Source organism: Candidozyma duobushaemuli (genome assembly GCF_002926085.2).
Source record: "Candidozyma duobushaemuli strain B09383 chromosome Unknown B_B09383, whole genome shotgun sequence".
NCBI lineage: Eukaryota > Fungi > Ascomycota > Pichiomycetes > Serinales > Metschnikowiaceae > Candidozyma > Candidozyma duobushaemuli.
Window position 1 is genome coordinate 1520542 of NW_020289895.1, and position 17419 is coordinate 1537960.

At 49.2% G+C, this 17419-nt stretch overlaps 6 protein-coding genes across 6 annotated transcripts; 4 read left to right on the top strand and 2 right to left on the bottom strand. All coding sequences in view use genetic code 12, as the record gives it.

Moving 5' to 3' along the window:
* Positions 1–1097: 1097 nt before the first annotated feature.
* On the top strand, positions 1098–2747 carry ALG8 (dolichyl-P-Glc:Glc1Man(9)GlcNAc(2)-PP-dolichol alpha-1,3-glucosyltransferase; the record flags this gene model as incomplete). The annotated part of the gene is made up of 1 exon (XM_025480656.1): positions 1098–2747. One exon carries the CDS (start codon positions 1098–1100, stop codon positions 2745–2747), a length of 1650 nt encoding a protein of 549 aa, XP_025334956.1.
* A 316-nt stretch (positions 2748–3063) lies between these two features.
* CXQ87_002140 (alpha-keto acid decarboxylase family protein) lies at positions 3064–4791 on the top strand (the record flags this gene model as incomplete). The annotated part of the gene is made up of 1 exon (XM_025480657.1): positions 3064–4791. The coding sequence occupies one exon, from the start codon at positions 3064–3066 to the stop codon at positions 4789–4791; it is 1728 nt and encodes a 575-aa protein (XP_025334957.1).
* Positions 4792–4837: 46 nt separating this feature from the next.
* Positions 4838–7030, bottom strand: TEA1 (Tea1p; the record flags this gene model as incomplete). The annotated part of the gene is made up of 1 exon (XM_025480658.1): positions 4838–7030. The coding sequence occupies one exon, from the start codon at positions 7028–7030 to the stop codon at positions 4838–4840; it is 2193 nt and encodes a 730-aa protein (XP_025334958.1).
* Positions 7031–7333: 303 nt separating this feature from the next.
* Positions 7334–9247, bottom strand: CXQ87_002142 (uncharacterized protein; the record flags this gene model as incomplete). The annotated part of the gene is made up of 1 exon (XM_025480659.1): positions 7334–9247. One exon carries the CDS (start codon positions 9245–9247, stop codon positions 7334–7336), a length of 1914 nt encoding a protein of 637 aa, XP_025334959.1.
* Positions 9248–10733: 1486 nt separating this feature from the next.
* Positions 10734–13563, top strand: LIG4 (DNA ligase (ATP); the record flags this gene model as incomplete). The annotated part of the gene is made up of 3 exons (XM_025480660.1): positions 10734–10877; positions 10904–11299; positions 11323–13563. 3 exons carry the CDS (start codon positions 10734–10736, stop codon positions 13561–13563), a joined length of 2781 nt encoding a protein of 926 aa, XP_025334960.1.
* Positions 13564–15487: 1924 nt separating this feature from the next.
* CXQ87_002144 (uncharacterized protein) lies at positions 15488–16089 on the top strand (the record flags this gene model as incomplete). The annotated part of the gene is made up of 2 exons (XM_025480661.1): positions 15488–15664; positions 15727–16089. The coding sequence occupies 2 exons, from the start codon at positions 15488–15490 to the stop codon at positions 16087–16089; spliced, it is 540 nt and encodes a 179-aa protein (XP_025334961.1).
* Between the last annotated feature and the right edge of the window lie 1330 nt (positions 16090–17419).

Sequence of the window (17419 nt, forward strand, 5' to 3'; positions counted from 1 at the left end):
CCATATGCCTACGGAGCACTGGGCTATCAATTTGAGGTTTTACTATATAGACTGAGCGGTGTATAGGGTTTTCGGCGAATTGAAATATGACAAAAAAAAAAAAAAATTTAAATGAAATCAACTACCACAGAAACACTAGTAGCTCAATCACGCCGATGTACTATTGAATGCAAGTTTTAGGTACATTATAGCGACAATATATGTGTTTGGAGAAAAGCTTTGCTTTCAGATACATGGTATGGCTGGATAACCAAGGGAAACTTCATCACAGCGCCTTACACTCTCAACTGAAGCACCAAGAGTGCCATTCTTCCCTAGCAGTTCAGCTGAACTCTTCAGCAATTCCAGTTGTCACAAGTCGTTGTAATCAGTAGTTCTTGGAAAATTTGGCAATTGAAGAAAAGAGATGAATTTTTCGCTATCTTCCTTCGAGTGCACCGTTAACTGCCATTGACTAGCATCTATGTCCCCAACAATGGAAGCCCTTCGAAATCAAACTTTAACTGCAACATCGACGCTTGCGTCGAGCATTCTGAGTAACATCTAATCACTAAGATCGACCAATCCTCACTTCATTCGTGAAATCAGCCGGACAGTTTGACCCATATTACACCGGTTGAAAGAATCATATTTAGATAAACAAGTAGCCAAGTAAGGCACCCGAAATAATGCAGAACTATTTATACTGCTCAGAGGTTTGATATGGTTAGAGCGCTAATGTACGATACGGTGAGGGAACTGATATGAGTAGAATAACGGCTTGAAAGGGCCAAACTTCCCAAAAACCGTTCTTCCTATAAAGTCAAGACTATTTCAAAAACAACTTTTCATAGAAAAACTAATTATCGAACTCTGAAACCAACCCAATCATAGACTTCGCAGAAAAACCCATTTGCAGCCATTTACACCAGCACCATAAACCCACAAACTACCACTTCCACACCAAAAACCTTCAAAACTCCAATGCACCCACTATCAACCCTCCACCAAAACTCCAAATTCACCTGAAAAAACCAAACTTCATAAAGCACTTGAAACCCCCCACCATCCACATCCTCACCCGATCAACACCAACCGCGAAAAACTCACCAACCACCATGACTGAGAAAAACCCAGAACGCACAAAACCGTACCTGTTGCTCAACATATGGGGAGTCCTGTTGGCACTCAAAGCCTTGCTTCTGATTGGCTACCACTCCACGGACTTTGACGTCCACCGCAATTGGCTAGCCATCACCCACAACCTTCCAGTGGCTCAATGGTACCTTGAGAAAACGTCCCAGTGGACCTTGGACTACCCGCCGCTTTTCGCCTACTACGAGTGCTTTTTGCTGTACTTGGTGCCCAAACTCGTCCGGGACGACGGCGCCTTGGCAATTGTCGAAATGGGCTTGTACAGTCTCCCGACGGTCATCTTTCAGAGACTCAGCGTGGTTGTTTCAGAGGTGGTGTTGTTTTTGGCGTTGCAGTGGTACGTCAGCAGCACCAAGCTGAACCAGGCGGCCGCAAGGGCGTTTGTGGTGGCGCTGAGTTTGGTTTTATCGCCTGGTTTGTTGATTATCGACCATATCCACTTTCAGTATAATGGTGTGCTTTACGGCTTCTTGGTTCTTATGATCAATTGTGCCCGTTTGGAGAAGTTCTTGTGGTGTGGCTTCTGGTTCAGCGTTCTTCTTTGCTTCAAGCACATCTACTTGTACTTGGCACCAGCGGTGTTTGTGTACTTGCTCAGGGCATACTGCTTGAACTTGAACTACGACAGAAAGAAGAGCTTTGCCCATAACGCCGTGCGGTTGGTGAGATGGCGCAATTTGTTCAAATTGGGCTCGGTGGTTATTGGCGTGTTTACCGTCGCTTTTGGCCCTTTCATCTACTACCATGTCATTCCAGAGATGCTCGAGAGGCTCTTTCCGTTCAGCAGAGGCCTTACCCATGCGTACTGGGCGCCAAACGTATGGGCACTCTACTCCTTCCTTGACAGAGTGCTTATCCAGATTTACAAGAGGGTCCCGCTTTCCAGAATCCCACTTCAACGCATTCTTCAGTTCGACCCTTCCCTCCTCAACAACAAAAAGCTCCTTCTGTCCACAACCAGAGGTATTGTGGGCGACATTGAGTTCTTGGTTTTGCCTACAATCACACCACAGCTCACCTTCTTGCTCACCCTCTTCTACCAGGTCATGGCGCTCATTCCACTTTTCCTTCAGCCTACTTTTGAGAGATTCATTGGCGCTTTGACCTTGTGCGGCTACGCTTCTTTCCTTTTCGGCTGGCACGTTCACGAAAAAGCCGTGTTGATCATCATTTTCCCAATTTCCTTCCTCGTTACCAGAGACAAGCGTCTTTTGAGCAGCTTCAACCTCCTCGCTGCATGCGGTTACGTATCCTTGTTCCCGCTTATCTTCACCTGCGAGGAATGGCTCATCAAGGTGGTCTTCACGCTTCTCTGGTTCATCATCTTCTACTTCCACTTCAGGAAAGTGGTCCGTGTGCCTAGCCATTTAGCTCAGCAGTCAGGCTACATGGTTGAACGAGTCAGCAATCTCTATGTGTTGGGCCTTTTACCGGTGGTTTTTTTCACCAGCATGATCGACCTCTTCCAGCACAAATTCGAGATTCTTCGCCAGCTCGAGTTTCTCAAACTCATGATCTATAGCGTCTACTGCGGCTTCGGAGTTATCAGCTCGTGGAACACTTTCAATTGGCTATACTTTGTGGATGAGACAATCTGGGACCCTCTCAGCTAGGCGCGTATGCACGACGGCAGATAACGTCATTTTGACACCCTTCGGAAAAACCCCCGAAGACAGCAACCCTGGTAAATTGCCCAAACTAATCCGAAAAGAAAGAAGTGGAGTTTTTCCGAAGCTTATAGCATGACATGGCGTCTGTTGTACTTGGCCTCCGAACAATGACGGCGATCTCGGAGCGAGCTGGTCCTGGCCGTGGTGCATTGCATCGGTTGCTAAATAGCAATTGCTCTAGGCATGGTGTACAAACCTTATTTGCGCCGGATCATTTAAAAGGGCACCTTTTGCCCCTGATTGACAAAACCACTCAAAAATGCCCGAAACCATTTCCCTCGGAACATACTTGTTTGAAAGACTCCGCCAGGAGCCCATTGGCTTGAAGTCGATCTTCGGTGTCCCCGGAGACTTCAATTTGACTCTCCTTGATAAGATTGATGAGGTTGACGGCTTGAAGTGGCGTGGTTGTGCCAATGAGTTGAACGCTGCTTACGCCACTGACGGTTACTCTAGAGTCAAGGGTAACGCTAGCAGCACTGGTCTCGGATTCGGAGCTTTAGTCACCACTTTCGGTGTGGGTGAATTGTCAGCTCTCAATGGTGTGGCAGGTTCTTACGCTGAACACGTGGGCACGATCCACATTGTCGGTATTCCTTCGCTTGACTCCCAGAAGAAGCAATTGTTGTTGCACCACACCTTGGGCAATGGTGATTTCGCTGTTTTCGGCAACATGTCGAGAAACATCTCTCAGACTGAAGGTGTTCTTGATGACCCTGCTCACGCCCCTTACGTCATTGACAGAGTTATCAGAGAGGCCTATATTCACCAGAGACCCGGCTATTTGGCTTTCCCAGCCAACATGGTGGATGTTGAAGTGCCCAAAGAGCGTTTGAACGAGCCAATTGACTTGTCGATTCCTAAGAACGATCCTTCCGCCCAGGAGGAGGTTTTGGAGACCGTCTTGGACTTGATCAGCAAGGCAAAGAACCCTGTGGTGCTCATTGATGCTTGTTGCGCCAGACACGATGCCAGTAAGGAAGCTGCCGAGTTGATTAATGTCACGAACTTCAAGTACGCCACAACGCCTATGGCTAAGGGCACGAAAAACATTGATGAGAGTGGAAAACGTTTCACTGGTGTCTACGTGGGATCTTTGTCTTACGATGATGTGAAGGAATCGGTCGAGGAGTCTGATCTTGTTCTTTCTTTGGGAGCCTTGCTCAGTGACTTCAACACCGGTTCGTTCTCGTACTCGTTGAACAGAAACACCGTTGAGTTCCACTCGGACCACACCAAGATCAGAAATGCTTACTTCCCCAAGGTTGCCATGAAGGAAGTTCTTCAAGAGCTCGTGAAGCTGCCTAAGTTGAAGGAGGCCACTGCGACCTACAAGCCAGTGGATATTGTCAAGAACCCATTCGAGCACGAGGACCAGCCTGAAGGCTTGATCACCCAGAGATGGTTATGGCACCGTTTGTCCAAGTTCTTGAAGCCAAGAGACATTGTCATCACCGAGACCGGTACCGCTTCGTTTGGTATCATCCAGACCAAGTATCCAAAGGACGTTTTGGGTATCTCGCAGATTCTCTGGGGTTCTATTGGTTACACTGTTGGTTCGACGTTTGGTGCTACTGCAGCTGCTGAGGAAACCGACCCATCCAGAAGAGTCATCCTCTTTGTTGGTGATGGTTCCTTGCAGTTGACCGTTCAGGAAATCTCCTCCATGGTCAGAAACGGCTTGAAGCCTTACCTCTTTGTTTTGAACAACGACGGCTACACCATCGAGAAGTACATCCACGGTCCAGAAGCAGAGTACAACGACATCCAGCCATGGGACCACAAGCTGATTTTGCCCACCTTCGGAGCCAAAAACTACGAGGCTGTTACTGTGGGCAAGGCCAACGAGCTTGACGACCTTTTCAAAAACGAGGATTTTGCCAAGAACGACAAGATCAGACTCATTGAGGTTCTTCTTGACAGCAAGGATGCTCCACAAAACCTTGTGAAGCAGGCCGAGCTTTCCAGCAAGGCCAACTCGGGCTGATCTACATAGCAATAATTACGAAGCACGACGGCATTAGTGTAGTATATTACAGTTCGTGGGTCTTGGAGCTGAAGATGGAATCTGGGAAAAGCGCTTCCCAGTCTTCGTTGAAAAGATCTGAAGTCATGAGCACTGGGGGACCAAAGAACTCGACATTTGCCTCGTCCAAGGGAGGAAAATCGAGATCGTCGGAGTTTGTATCTGGGATGTTTGGAATTGGGTTGAAGGGATCGGGTTGTTGAAAAGGACTGGGGTGCTGTCTTTCTGAAGCATTGGATGTAGCGTCCGAGGAGGATTCCTCCATTTTGACCACCACGGGGTTTTCGCTGGGGTTCCTTTTGGGCACCTTCTTGCGGTCCGTTTTCGGCTTTTTGGGTCTTCTAGTGTCTGGGTTGAAATCGGGGTCGTGGCTAAACTGCAACAGAAGCTTGCCTCTGATTAATTTATGGGACTTTTCCGCCAATGCCCAGGTCTTGGAGCAGCCCACAAGCACATTGAGAAAATATATAAGCTTTTCCTTCTTGTCCTGGCCTAGCAGCTCTGAGGTGGTGGTCAAGAGAATCACCGAAATCGACAAAATGCTGCAGTAGACAATGAAGATGGAGGCTCTGCGGAGCCCGTGGGCTTTCTGAAACGTCTGGATGGCCAAGTAGATCTCGTCAATGGCGTTTGTGCACACGACAGCTGGCGAAAGGTGGTTTTTGTTTCTGATGTTTCGGGCTATACCCACAAAAGGACGGTTGAGACAAAGCACCAAGATGTAGTAGTAGTAGCGCACGCCGGAGACGGTGGGATTGTCGGAAGTTCTTTTCAAACTCTCCTGGTCCCAGTTGAGATCCGGCGGTAAGTTGTGTTTCCACTTCATGATCTGGTCGTTATAGGCGTACAACATGGAAAGACGAGAAACGAGATTGAGGTCGTCACCGTCGAGATCCTGGTGGTCTGGCCCGTGGTCGCCCTTTGTGAAAATATCGTTGAGCATGTTATCGGAAATGTTGATCAAGTTGATGATGTTCTTGAGCGGGTCCGAGATGTTGGTGACGTTATCGGGAACATACTTGTACTCTTTGATCCAGGCCAATTCAGGCAAATCCTCCGTTTCGGGAATCGTAGCGTCCGACAGCTTCAACAATGAAGGCCTCCCCAAAATAAGACTGATGAAGTGGTCAGCCATGTAGCACCCCCAGTAGATCCTGCTTCTGATCGCCACGTCTAGCTGTTTCAAGGCGCCTCTGTTTTTCAAAAACCACACCTCCGGATGGAGCTGGAAGCCCAAATCAAAACCCATCCGCATGGCGTTTCCTGAAAGCATCCAGCCGGTGGAGTTGTTTCCGTTGCAGATATCGTAGAAGGCCAAAAGAAGAAAGCTCTGCACGTGGGTGATGGACGGGTGCTCCAAGCTCAGAAGCAAGAGGCTCCGGGCCTCGTTGTAGAAGGACTTGGAGCGGTTATAAATAGTGTCGATTTCAGACATCCGGGCTCCTAGCGCACATATGCTGAGCACTAGCACAGGGGAGCAGTACAAGGTGTCTGGTTTCGGGTTGAAAAAGTCAATCAAAAACGCTTCTCGGAAAACGTACATGTTGTGGTCCGGGTACTGCCAGGTGAAAAAGAGCTTGAGGCAGTGGAGAATGTCTGGGGACTTGTTGAGCTGGTTTAAAACGGTGATGTTGTGGGTGCCCTTCTTGTCGCTTACAGGCTGCATCCGGTGGTCCTGGTCGTTGTCGTAGACGGACGTGGGGCCGTAAACGGGCCGGATTTTCGAGGCTGGCTGTGGTTCGATGGAAACCTTTTTTTCAGTTTCCTCCTCCGTCTTTTCGTCCTCGTCCGGTTCTTGCAAAACCAGATGCAACTCGCTGGCGTGGGCATCAAGGTAATTCTGCTTTTCCTGGGGCGTGGGAAGCGCCTCGAGTTTGTTGAAAAACGTCGACATCTGCTTGATCTTTCTTTCCAACTTGGAAACATACGTAGCGTTGGGCCGTTTCTTCCTCATGTCGCTTAAAACAATGCACTCGACGCCCAAACGGACGCAGCTGGAGCAAGGATGCTCTAGGTTGCATTTTACTTTCTTGAGACGGCATCTCTGGCACGAAAGCGGCATATCCTTCTTTTGAGAGACTTTTCGCTTAAGCAGGCTGCTGCCGGCGTCTGCATTAGACTGTGCGTTGACGGCACCGGGGTCATTGTTAACTATGCTGTGGGGGACGGATTTGGGATGGATCTGCAGCTCTGGCACCATATACGGTCGTATATCTGGTTATTGTCTGGCGTCAAGGTGCCCGTGATGATTTTCGCTCGGACTTTTCTCGGTATGTATTTCCCCACGAAAAGTGAGATGGCTGCGTGTATCCACCGAGGAGAACCAAAATGGCAGAGAAGGTGATATTTCGGTTTAAATCTATGAAAGAAAACAGGCGGAGTCTGGCTGTGCCTGGTAATAATAATTTTAAAGGTTTTGAAGGGCAGTTTGTGCCTGGATCGAAGCCGTGTGACTCACGGTGATTCAAGCGCATCTCCCACTGGTACTCAGACGACCGGCACCCTAGATCTGGAACAAGATTTGGCGTGTCGTGTAGATTACAACAATGATGCCCACGACGATCAACAGCCAATCGAAGGTTTTGACCAACGTGGCCCGCAAGCTCAGCGGCTGGTTTTTGAACGTTTTCAAGTGGATCATCGGTGGGTAGATGTAGACAAGCGGAATGCACGCAAAGCAGCCGTTGAAACTGACAAACTTCTCGATGTTCTCGGCATTGAGGTACGAGATCATCGAGATGAGCACCACGGCAAACGCCCGGAACACGTTTTTCAACCACTTGATGTGCGGGTTGTACTTTCCTGAGGTGCGGTACAACTTTCCTTCGTCACTGGTGGAGTTTCTCTGTTCCTCCAGCAAGAAAAGGCGGGAGTTGAAGATCACGGACTCGCCGATCTTGATGGCAGGGAAAAGCTGCAAAGGTCCCGAAAGGAAAACCGCCACAGAGTAGAGCACGAGGATCAGCTGCACGGAGACGTTGCCCTGAGGCAAGTTCAAGATGATGATGGAGCGGACCTGGTCGCCAAAAGCGGTGTAGCCGATGATTCCGACGGCCACAAAGAGCGAAGTGATGACGATCATACTCAGGGCCAAAACGTAGGGGAATTTCTCAGGACGGGCCATCGACGACTGGATCGGTAAGATAAGGCCAATTCCTTCGAACGACGTCACAGCAACACCGACCATCATGGACCAGTTTTTGGAGTCAAACTGGACGATATTGGGGCCCAACCCGTCCGTGGCCAACTTGTTGCCGGAAAAGTAAAAAATGATGATCAAGCCGATCACAATAAATATGGACGAGATGAGCGAGGTGAAGGAGAGCTTGGTCAAGTCACGAATAAGCACCAAGGGGATCAACAAGAGGCACTGGGCGACGACCACGGTGGACTTTTCGACCTCGACGTGGGCGACATTCTTCAAAAACGACGTCATGTTCTCGGATGTGAACAAAATGTACGTTGCAACGAAACCGATCTGAGAAATGAGAATCGACACCATGATGGAGTACTTTAGCGGCTTGCCGTATGTGATGTAGCCCAATTCACCGAATGACGACCGCTTGAACATCTCCTTGCTCTGTATCAACACGATGTAGCACAAGAACGTGAGGAATCCGAATCCAGACAAAGCAATGGTTGAGAAAAGAAGACCTCCGTTGCTGAAGGCTCCCGGAAGAAACAAAATACCCGAACCGACGAGCGCTTTGAACACCAAAAAGAAGGTTTTGGCCAGCGACGCCGTGCCCTTTTTCTCGGCCTTGCCCTTCTTTTTGCGGTGTCTTGGAGGAGGAATGCGTCTTTCCGCCAAAAGCAGCGATTCTTCGTCGAAAACCTCGGGGTAGTTGACGGAACTGGCGTCGTCGTCGGTCTCCTCCTCCTCGTCTTCATCAGCAAAGTCTTCACCGGCAAAATGGCCGTATATGCTCAAAAACTCCACAAAGTTCCTGGTCAAGAAGTTGGGCGGTCTCTTGTTCTTCTGCAAAGACTTGTTGATGATAAATTCTCTTCTGAAGCCGCCAGGCACGTTGATATCGCTGGCCATGGACTCCCTCCTCGAATCGGCGTCGAAATTCAGAAAAGACGAGCTTCTGGTGCGTCTATTATCGCCCGTATGGGAAGTATCCATTTGCTGGTACATGTAGCGGGCCACGTCGCCACCCTGCATTTTTAGCGTGTCTTCGTGGTTGACCAAGTGCTTGTTGACGGTTTTGAAGTCGATGTTGCCGCCGTGCAATAGGTTGTTGATCTGTTCATCGTAGGATTTCGAGTCCAGCTTTGCGGTGCCTTCTTCAGAGAGGTTTGGGTTCGAAGGATGCGATTTTAGCAGGTCTGCTGGCGGAGAACCAAAAGCCAGGTTTCCGCTGGCCGTGCCCAGCGTGGCGTTTTCTGGAACCCGGGGTGTATTTGAAGACATGGATGTCTGAATGACCTGGGTCTATGGGGGATTTATGGGATTGTAGAATTTGGGGTTTTCGCTTTGGACGAGGTGGGGTGGATGGACTTTGAGGGTGTTTGTTTCTTTGAAGAAGGTGGATTTGTCGATTTGGGACAAGTAGTTGAAAGATGTCACTTTGTGGGAGATTCGCAAGGATGTGGCTCGCTTATGCGCCGCATACAGAGAAGGCTCCAGTGGAATTTTCAGTGGGTTTTTGGAAAAAGCATATGCAAATATTTTGGGTTTTTGAAATTTGACTTTCAGGACTTTCGAAAAACGGTCTAGTTGACTCTGCCGTCAAAGCTATCGAGTCACGGAATGTGGAATGTGGTGAGATCGGAGGTGTGGTGATGCGTGGGGGATGGAGATTGGCTTTTTTTTTTTTTTTTTTTTTTTTTTTTTTTGTTTATCAGGGTTTTGGACGTTTTGGAGAATGGAATTTGTAGAATGCTGCTGGAAAGGTGGGTAGTATCGGTGACGTCATGGCGATGGCCTGGTTTGCAGCCATTGATGTGGATGATATGGTGCAGCACAAAGTCTTCGGCTTTTTGGATATCAAAGTGTGTCAAAGGTGTTGGTGGTGAAATTCTTGTTAAATTGTTCTTTTGGGGTTATTAGTGATCGGACAGTAGCTGTGGACAATGTAGTAGAGGTTATTGGCATAAACGTGGAATCTGAAAGATATACTTCGAAGTTCTGACACAGGATTCGACACTCGAGAACACCGTACAAGAGTTGAAAGGAGAATTGGGTCAGTTTTCTGTGCAAATAGCTACAAACGCTTGCTTGACGTACATTGAGCAACTGAGGATGGTAATTACCTACATTGACATTTTCTAGGGGATTCAGAATAATCGATCAATCAACATGTAAAGTGACAGAAATGCAAGTAAGGACAGAAAAATCACATTAGTATTGCCTAGTGTCTGTATGTTGAGCTGGCTTAACAGACCTTATGAAACCTTAACTACATGTAGACGATTTCCTAGGCCAGAGCACAGTGGAATTGGATTTATTCATGCAGAAAACAAGTCTGAAGTAAGGTAGGTTGGGTTATCACTATCAACTAGAGATACACCTCATTGGTCATTTAAGTGCATCTGATTGCACCCCAAGTAGCCACCTTCAAGTAACGTAGAAATGCCAGGTTACCCAGTTGAAGCTGCCTTTTCAAAGTTTTTGAAATACCTAGAAGGCTAGAAAATTCAAGTTCTGAAAAATCTGAAAAATCTGACAAATCTCAACCGCTACACAATCCTCTCATAGAGCATGCAACAGACCGCCCTGAAACTACACCCAACAACTCGTCAATACTCCATTCATCAAATCGAAAGTTAAATCCTCCCTTCACGACTCCACAATGAAAAAAAAAAAAAAAAATAAAAAAAAGTCAGGAAAGCACCAAAGACTACTCCATCAACACCTTATCGCTACGTGCGCTACCTGCACTACCTACCCCAGAGTCATGTCTGTGGATACACTGTTTCTAGACAAGGTCGAGGAACCACAGAACTTCAACAACAACGCTCCGTTTGACCTCCTTGTCAGCGACCTATTCCTCAAACTCGAAGCCACAAACCTGGAAAACAAGGGCCCTACGATACGGTCAGTGCCAAAAAGACGCTGATCATCGAGGACTTTGTGAAAACATGGCGAACCCACTTTGGCCCCAACATCTACCCGGCCGTCCGGCTCATCTTTCCCAATCGGGACGGCCGCAAGTACCATGTCAAGGACGTGGCGTTGACGAGACTCGTGAACAAGTTGCTCAAATTGCAACCTGGACTGAGCGACTACCAGACGATCAAAAACTGGAAAAAGCAGTTTCAGCTGAAGGCGAGTTTGGCGGGAAGTAATGAGCGAGGCCAATTGGGCGATTTGCCGTTGATAATAGCTCGGATCATGCTGCGGAGAAGAGACCTGAATGTGCCGGTGAAAAGTACGCTAAATGTGGACCAGGTGAACGAAGCGTTGGACCAGTTGGCGAGCAAAACACGTTCGGAGGAGCAGTTGGCGGTGCTCGAGCCGTTTGTGGAGAAATTGACCATCCCGAGATCCGCTGTGTGTTCCAGATGATCCTCAAGGAACTGATGCTTCTGTTTTTCGAGAGGGCGTTTTTCCAGGCGTGGCATCCGGACGCCTACAATTTGTTCAAGGTCTGCGAGGACATGAAGAAGATATTCTGGGTACTCCATGACCCGGAGGTCCGTTTGAAACCCACCCAGTTGTGTGTCCAGCCTTTGTACATGTTTGTGCCGCAAAGCTCCCACAAATTGGACATTTCCTACGACAGCTTGTGCAAGCGGATGACGGTGGGATTGCAAAAAGAAAATAAGGACCCCAAGTTGGTGCAGCTCTACAACCAGGAGAACATCGAGGGCCACTTTCTCATTGAGGAGAAAATCGACGGTGACAGAATGCTAATGCACATGGTGGACGGCAAGTTTCGCTGGCACACGAGACGAAGAAGAGACTACACTTTGGTTTACGGGGAAAACGTGCACATTGGCTCGTTGACGAAGCATTTGACCGACGCTTTTGACGAAAAAGTCCACAGTATAGTGCTCGACGGAGAAATGGTAGCCTGGAGCAAAGACAGAGAGATGATTTTGCCGTTTGGGACGCTCCGATCTGCAGCCATTCAGGAAGCCCTCAAGCAGTTTGACGTGATTGACGTTTATGAGGGAAACAACAGCTGGCCGTTTTTTCTCATTTTCGATATTCTCCATCTCAACGGCAGGGACCTCCTGGGGCTTCCGCTTTTTTACCGCAAGAACTTGATAAACAAGGTCGTCAAGGAGGTGCCCCACCGGCTCGAGATTCTCGAGTGGGTCAAGGCCAAATCGCCCACAGATATCAAGGCAAATATGCAGCGGATTGTTACCGAGCGAAACGAGGGCATCATGGTGAAATCCTTGCTTTCCAAGTACAGAGTGTACAGCCGGGAGCTGACCTGGATCAAGGTCAAGCCGGAGTATTTGGAGAATTTCGGCGAAAACCTCGATTTGGTCGTTATAGGCAAAATCGGCCGTGTCAAGACATCCTATATCTGTGGACTCAAGGATATCGAGGAGGACGGCTGCTACAAGCTGTTTTGCATGGTGGCCAACGGGTTTCTGAACGCTGTTTATCGGCAGATCGAAAGCAAATTGGTGAATTTCTGGAAGGACTATAATGTGCAAAAACCACCATCCACACTTATCCAATTCGGCACGAAAAAACCAGACTACTGGATCGACCCGGCCAACCTGATTGTGCTTGAAATCAAGGCAAGGTCTATTGAAGTGACTGCCGAAACGCCGTATGCCGCTGGGTCTACCCTCCACAATTTATGGTGTAGAGCTGTAAGGGAGGACAAGGAGTATGATGAATGTATCACGCTCCAGGACTACCAGGAGCTCAAGGCGAAATATGCACTGGACATTTATAAAAACCAGGACGTCAATCGGAACCACAAACGGCCTGGCGAAAACCTGATTGTGGAAAAGTACGAGAAGGTGAAAAAGCTCAAAATCTCTGCTGAGCTGAACGTTTTCCAAAACCTCCATTTGGTGATCGCCACAGACTACAGGAACCCGGACGAGCTGCAAAGCATGAGTGCCGAGGCCTTGAAACAGCTTGTTCGGCTGCACGGAGGCCGTTTGGCGCTCAATCCCAAAAAAGACGAGCTTTATGGCAAAAGCGTCGTGGTGATTGGCTCGAACCTCACGCCACGTCTCCAGCGGTGGCTTGAAGAAGGCTTCGACATTATTTCGCCAGCGTGGGTGATCGAGACCATCCGTGTCAAGCGGCTTTTGCCGATAGAACCGGGATTTATCGTCGGCAGCGAAAATCCAGAGCTCGTGCAAAGATCAGCACACAATGTGGACCAGTTTGGCGACAGCTACTTGGTGAGCGGCAACTGCCCAAAAGGACTTCTTCTACACCTTGCCGATCTCAACGTTCCGAGGAAGCTTGAGCCCGAGAGTTTCTCCAAATGCCGGCAGATCTTCCAGTCTGGTGAAGGCCCACGGTGGTATGGCCTTTTCAGCGGGTTGAGTTTTTATCTTTTGAAAATGCCCGCCAGCCTTGAACGCAGAATTACCCGTTTCGGCGGTGTCTGCGTTGACGACTGGCAAAAGTGCCACTACGTTGTCTGCCGTGAAGCACAGAAGCTGGACATCAAAACGATCAGCACGGCTATGGGCCGGGTATACGAGGAAGGACAAAGGCTTGCATTGTTCGTCCAGGAAGGCTTTGTCGGCGCCAGCATTGCCGCTGGAGTTATCGTTGATGACGCTGCCTACAGGGTTTAACGACGATCCAACGGCGATCTCTACATGACGAAGATCCAGGGTCTTGTCGGCTTTGGCAAATAGGCTTTAGAAAGCTTATTTCGTCAGAGGCTGCCGACAATGGGAATACCGCCGGGGTGCCACGATTAAGGTGTTAGTATTACAATGTGGAGGTGGGATTGAGAAAGTGGTGATGATATTGTCCGGCAGCGAAGCCTGGCACGCCTATTATAGTTCGGCTTTGGCACAAGCCACGCTGCACGAGAACACGGTCAAGAAAAGGAAGTGTTGTTCGAGAAGCCAAGGTGGCAGCCAAGGTGAAGCCAAGGTGGCAGCCAAGGTGAAGCCAAGGTGGCAGCCAAGGTGAAGCCAAGGTGGCAGCCAAGGTGAAGCCAAGGTGGAAACCAAGGTCTAAGAAAAGCAGGATTGTGGATTATGGAGGGCGGTGGGATACCTCGAGGTTGCGATAAGGGATGTGTGGATCTCTTTTTGAATAAGTCCGATTGACAATGGGCATGGCATGGATTTAAGATCTCTGTGAATTTAGAAGGGTGACTGGAATGGCTGCAAATGACCGGGTTGGTGTTTCTTCGGGTTCCCAAGGCTAATCGCCGACCGTGGCGAATTAGGTTCCTAAGCCCGAAGAAGGCACTGTCGAAGCTGCCCCTCCTCTGACTCACCATCTGACCACGGGTCAGTAACTCTTTTAGGAGACGGGGTTATCACACTTTTAGGTGTCCACGCATGTTCCCCAGCTTCCATACAGCCTCCGCGGTGCACCTCCGTGCCTGTGTGCATGACGCTGACCGCAGTGGAAGCTTGGTCACGTGCGGCTCCGATTTCGTTGCCGCAAAATGCAACCTTAAAGGCACCTATTGTGCTGAGAATGACTGCCGATGCTCCAGATTGGGGAAATAAGGTTAGTGTGTCATGCACGTGACGCCTATTTTTCAAGCAAGCCGGTGACATCACAACCCTCAGCGGGCCGATAAGACGTGGCCGTAGGTTTCGAGGCGGGGTTCTCCGCACGGTGGGGCTCTTACGCGTGAGGCGAAGAGAGAAAAAAAAAATTCGAATAAGTTTGGGCGGATATTGGTGTTGAAAGGTTTTTTCGATTAGTCAGAGGGTGTTCCAGATGGATCTTGGTTGCTGCTGATGTCACAAAGCATGGTCTGGAGATGTTCCATGGAATGTCGCGGCACCGGCAGGTTCGGAAAAACTCTTGGTGGGGGCTGGGGCAGCGCGACATTTGCCCAGCTTCCTCCGCAGCTTGTTTTTCCAGATCGCAGGAGACTGCGAGCGACTCTCACCCGACGGTGAGAGAGACGCCGCCATGCGCGGACTGCACACAGTTCTCCGTGGCAGCGCATGGTGCACATTGACGGTCCACCGGCGGGCTCACCGCTGTTGCACTAAACAACGCCAACTCCGCGGGAAGCGCTAGTGGCGAGACGAACACCCGTACACCAGCCACTAACGGGCGAGATTTAGTAATACACCGCCTACCCCAAGATCAATTCTTTGCTGAAGAGATTGTTTTTGCGTTTGCGGACCAAGGGGATTTTCGCCCACTCACAATTGCAATAATGAGATTGGCCCGTTGCTCCGCAACGTGAAGGCGTCCAAAACCCGAGGTACATATCGCATGCAGCGGGCCTCCTCCCATACCGCGGGTTGCATGGGTTGCATTTCCACTCTGCTGCGACGCAACCTCTCCAGGGCATGCAGGACCGGCGCTGGAATCCGCCGCAGCAGCTTCAATGCATGCCTCTTGCAGCTGTGAAATTCGCTGCCTGGAAACTGGGCACATGTATAAATGCAACCGGCTTTCCACATTCCCACTCTTCATACCATTACCTCAAAAACTCAAAAAACTTCATATTCTTGCATCCATGGACGACTGCTTCCTCCGCCCAGCCCCCGGCTGACCGAAAACATTGATTACATGTCCAAACGACCTATTCCGGAGCAGCACCTCTACACTTGCTGGAGACAAAACAACTCCATCGCCGTGAAAACAGCCCTCGACGACATTCTGTTAGCCATTCCTTCCTCCAACTCCAAAAGACTAGAAAACATCACCTGGCGCCGCTGGTACAAGGACCTCTGTGGTCTAGACGAAGTGGCACCTGCCGAAATCAACTGGGACAAGTCCCACGACATCACATGGCTCTATGGCCCAAGTACATCCTTGAGGTGGAGCCCGAGCCCCAGGCTCTGTTGACTCCTCACTTGAGCAAACTTGACTTCTCCATGGACAGCGACGCTGAGCTGGTTTCGTCTGTGCAGCTGGGAGCCAGTCTGATGAATTTCGACGACGAGTCACTGGTGGCTTCGTCTGTTTCTGAGCAGGATGATGACGACGACGACGATGATTGCCATTTTGGCCTCAAGCCTGCGCTCAAAAGACGTCCCAGCGAGTTTGCACCCGTCCCGGCCGGTTCCGGGACCAAGAAGGCGGTCAAGTTCAACTACATTGTCAACTCGCGGGAGTTTGTCAACGGGATTCTGTTTGACTACGATTTCTTGGACCCACTGTGCTTGTGAGGTCTGGGGTAGTTGCAGAAGACATTATACAAAAGTAGAGCATAGCATGCGCTGGGGTTGATTCCTCAGCCAAAGCATCATTAATAATATATTGGGGACCCGTCACGGGTCATGGTCATGAACTGTTAGTGTAGACGTTGATGTAGTTACGTTGAAGATTGCGTTTCTGGAGTGAAAGTTTTGGTGATGAAAATCTAGGAGGCCTGGGGCGCCGTGGAATAGCCGGATTGCAGAAAAAATCTATTTTAGAAACCACCCCCCTGTTGCTCGTCATTCTCGTTTGCCTTTTACCCGATTAGCTACCCAATCTAGACCGAGACGAACGAACAGAAAAGTACAGAAATCTAATCCAATCTCCATGGTTTACTTCCCAAATGGTCATTGTGGCATGTGAGTGTCCAGGGATCACAACTGGAAATAGGCACCGAAGCATTGGCAGGGACTATACGATGTTGTGCATCGAGACCATAGCCTGGTGGTGATTTTGGATTTGAACGATTTTAATTTAAAACTGATTTGTAAATCAAAATCGATAATCGGGGTCTTTTCTGCCCATCAATTCGTCGCTTTCCATTATAGCCAATCGGGCTCGTCTTACTTCTCTTCGGAGCCATTGGCTGTATCATTGCCTCAGCAACAATAGACTATCCCGGGACGACCTCCTACTAATGGAAGCCAACAGAAACCAAAATCACTCTTTCCTTCCGTTTTTGCCGTTTTCTCGAATATCACCAGTTCCTCAATTTCCAGTTCCTCAATTCCCAATTACCACTCCCCAATCGCCTCACCCATCAAACGTAGAATTCTCTCCGTACGTATCTCCGTAACTGTATCCCCACGGAAACGTATCTCTACAAAATCTGACGTGTCCGGCTTGGCTGGCGAAATTAGGTGCATCGTACGACGTTTGTCTTGGAGCCAAGACGTACGGTTTACATATACGGACTACAAGAACCGGGAGGAGGAGAATCGAGCGAGGAAAGAAGCAAAATCGAGAGGCGATTGTGAGACCATGCAGCGCCGATTGTGAAGAAACGGCGTTGGTGGAAAGGAGTGGGTGTTGATGGAGGGGAGGTGTGGAGGGGTGGTAGGACGGGTTTCGGGGAGCGGCTGGGTGTAGATTGAATGGGAAGGCCATTCTTGGAGAGTGATGATGAAGGATTTTCTTGCTTGACGTTCGGAGGATGTGTGGGCTGGTTACCGGTTGGATTAGTGGGAATCGGGGTTATAGGACGCTTCAGACGGATGAATGAAAACACCAAAACCGGCCCGTATTCTATGAATTGAGGAATTGGGCTCAATTAACGGCTTTTGACGGCTCCAGCGGTTT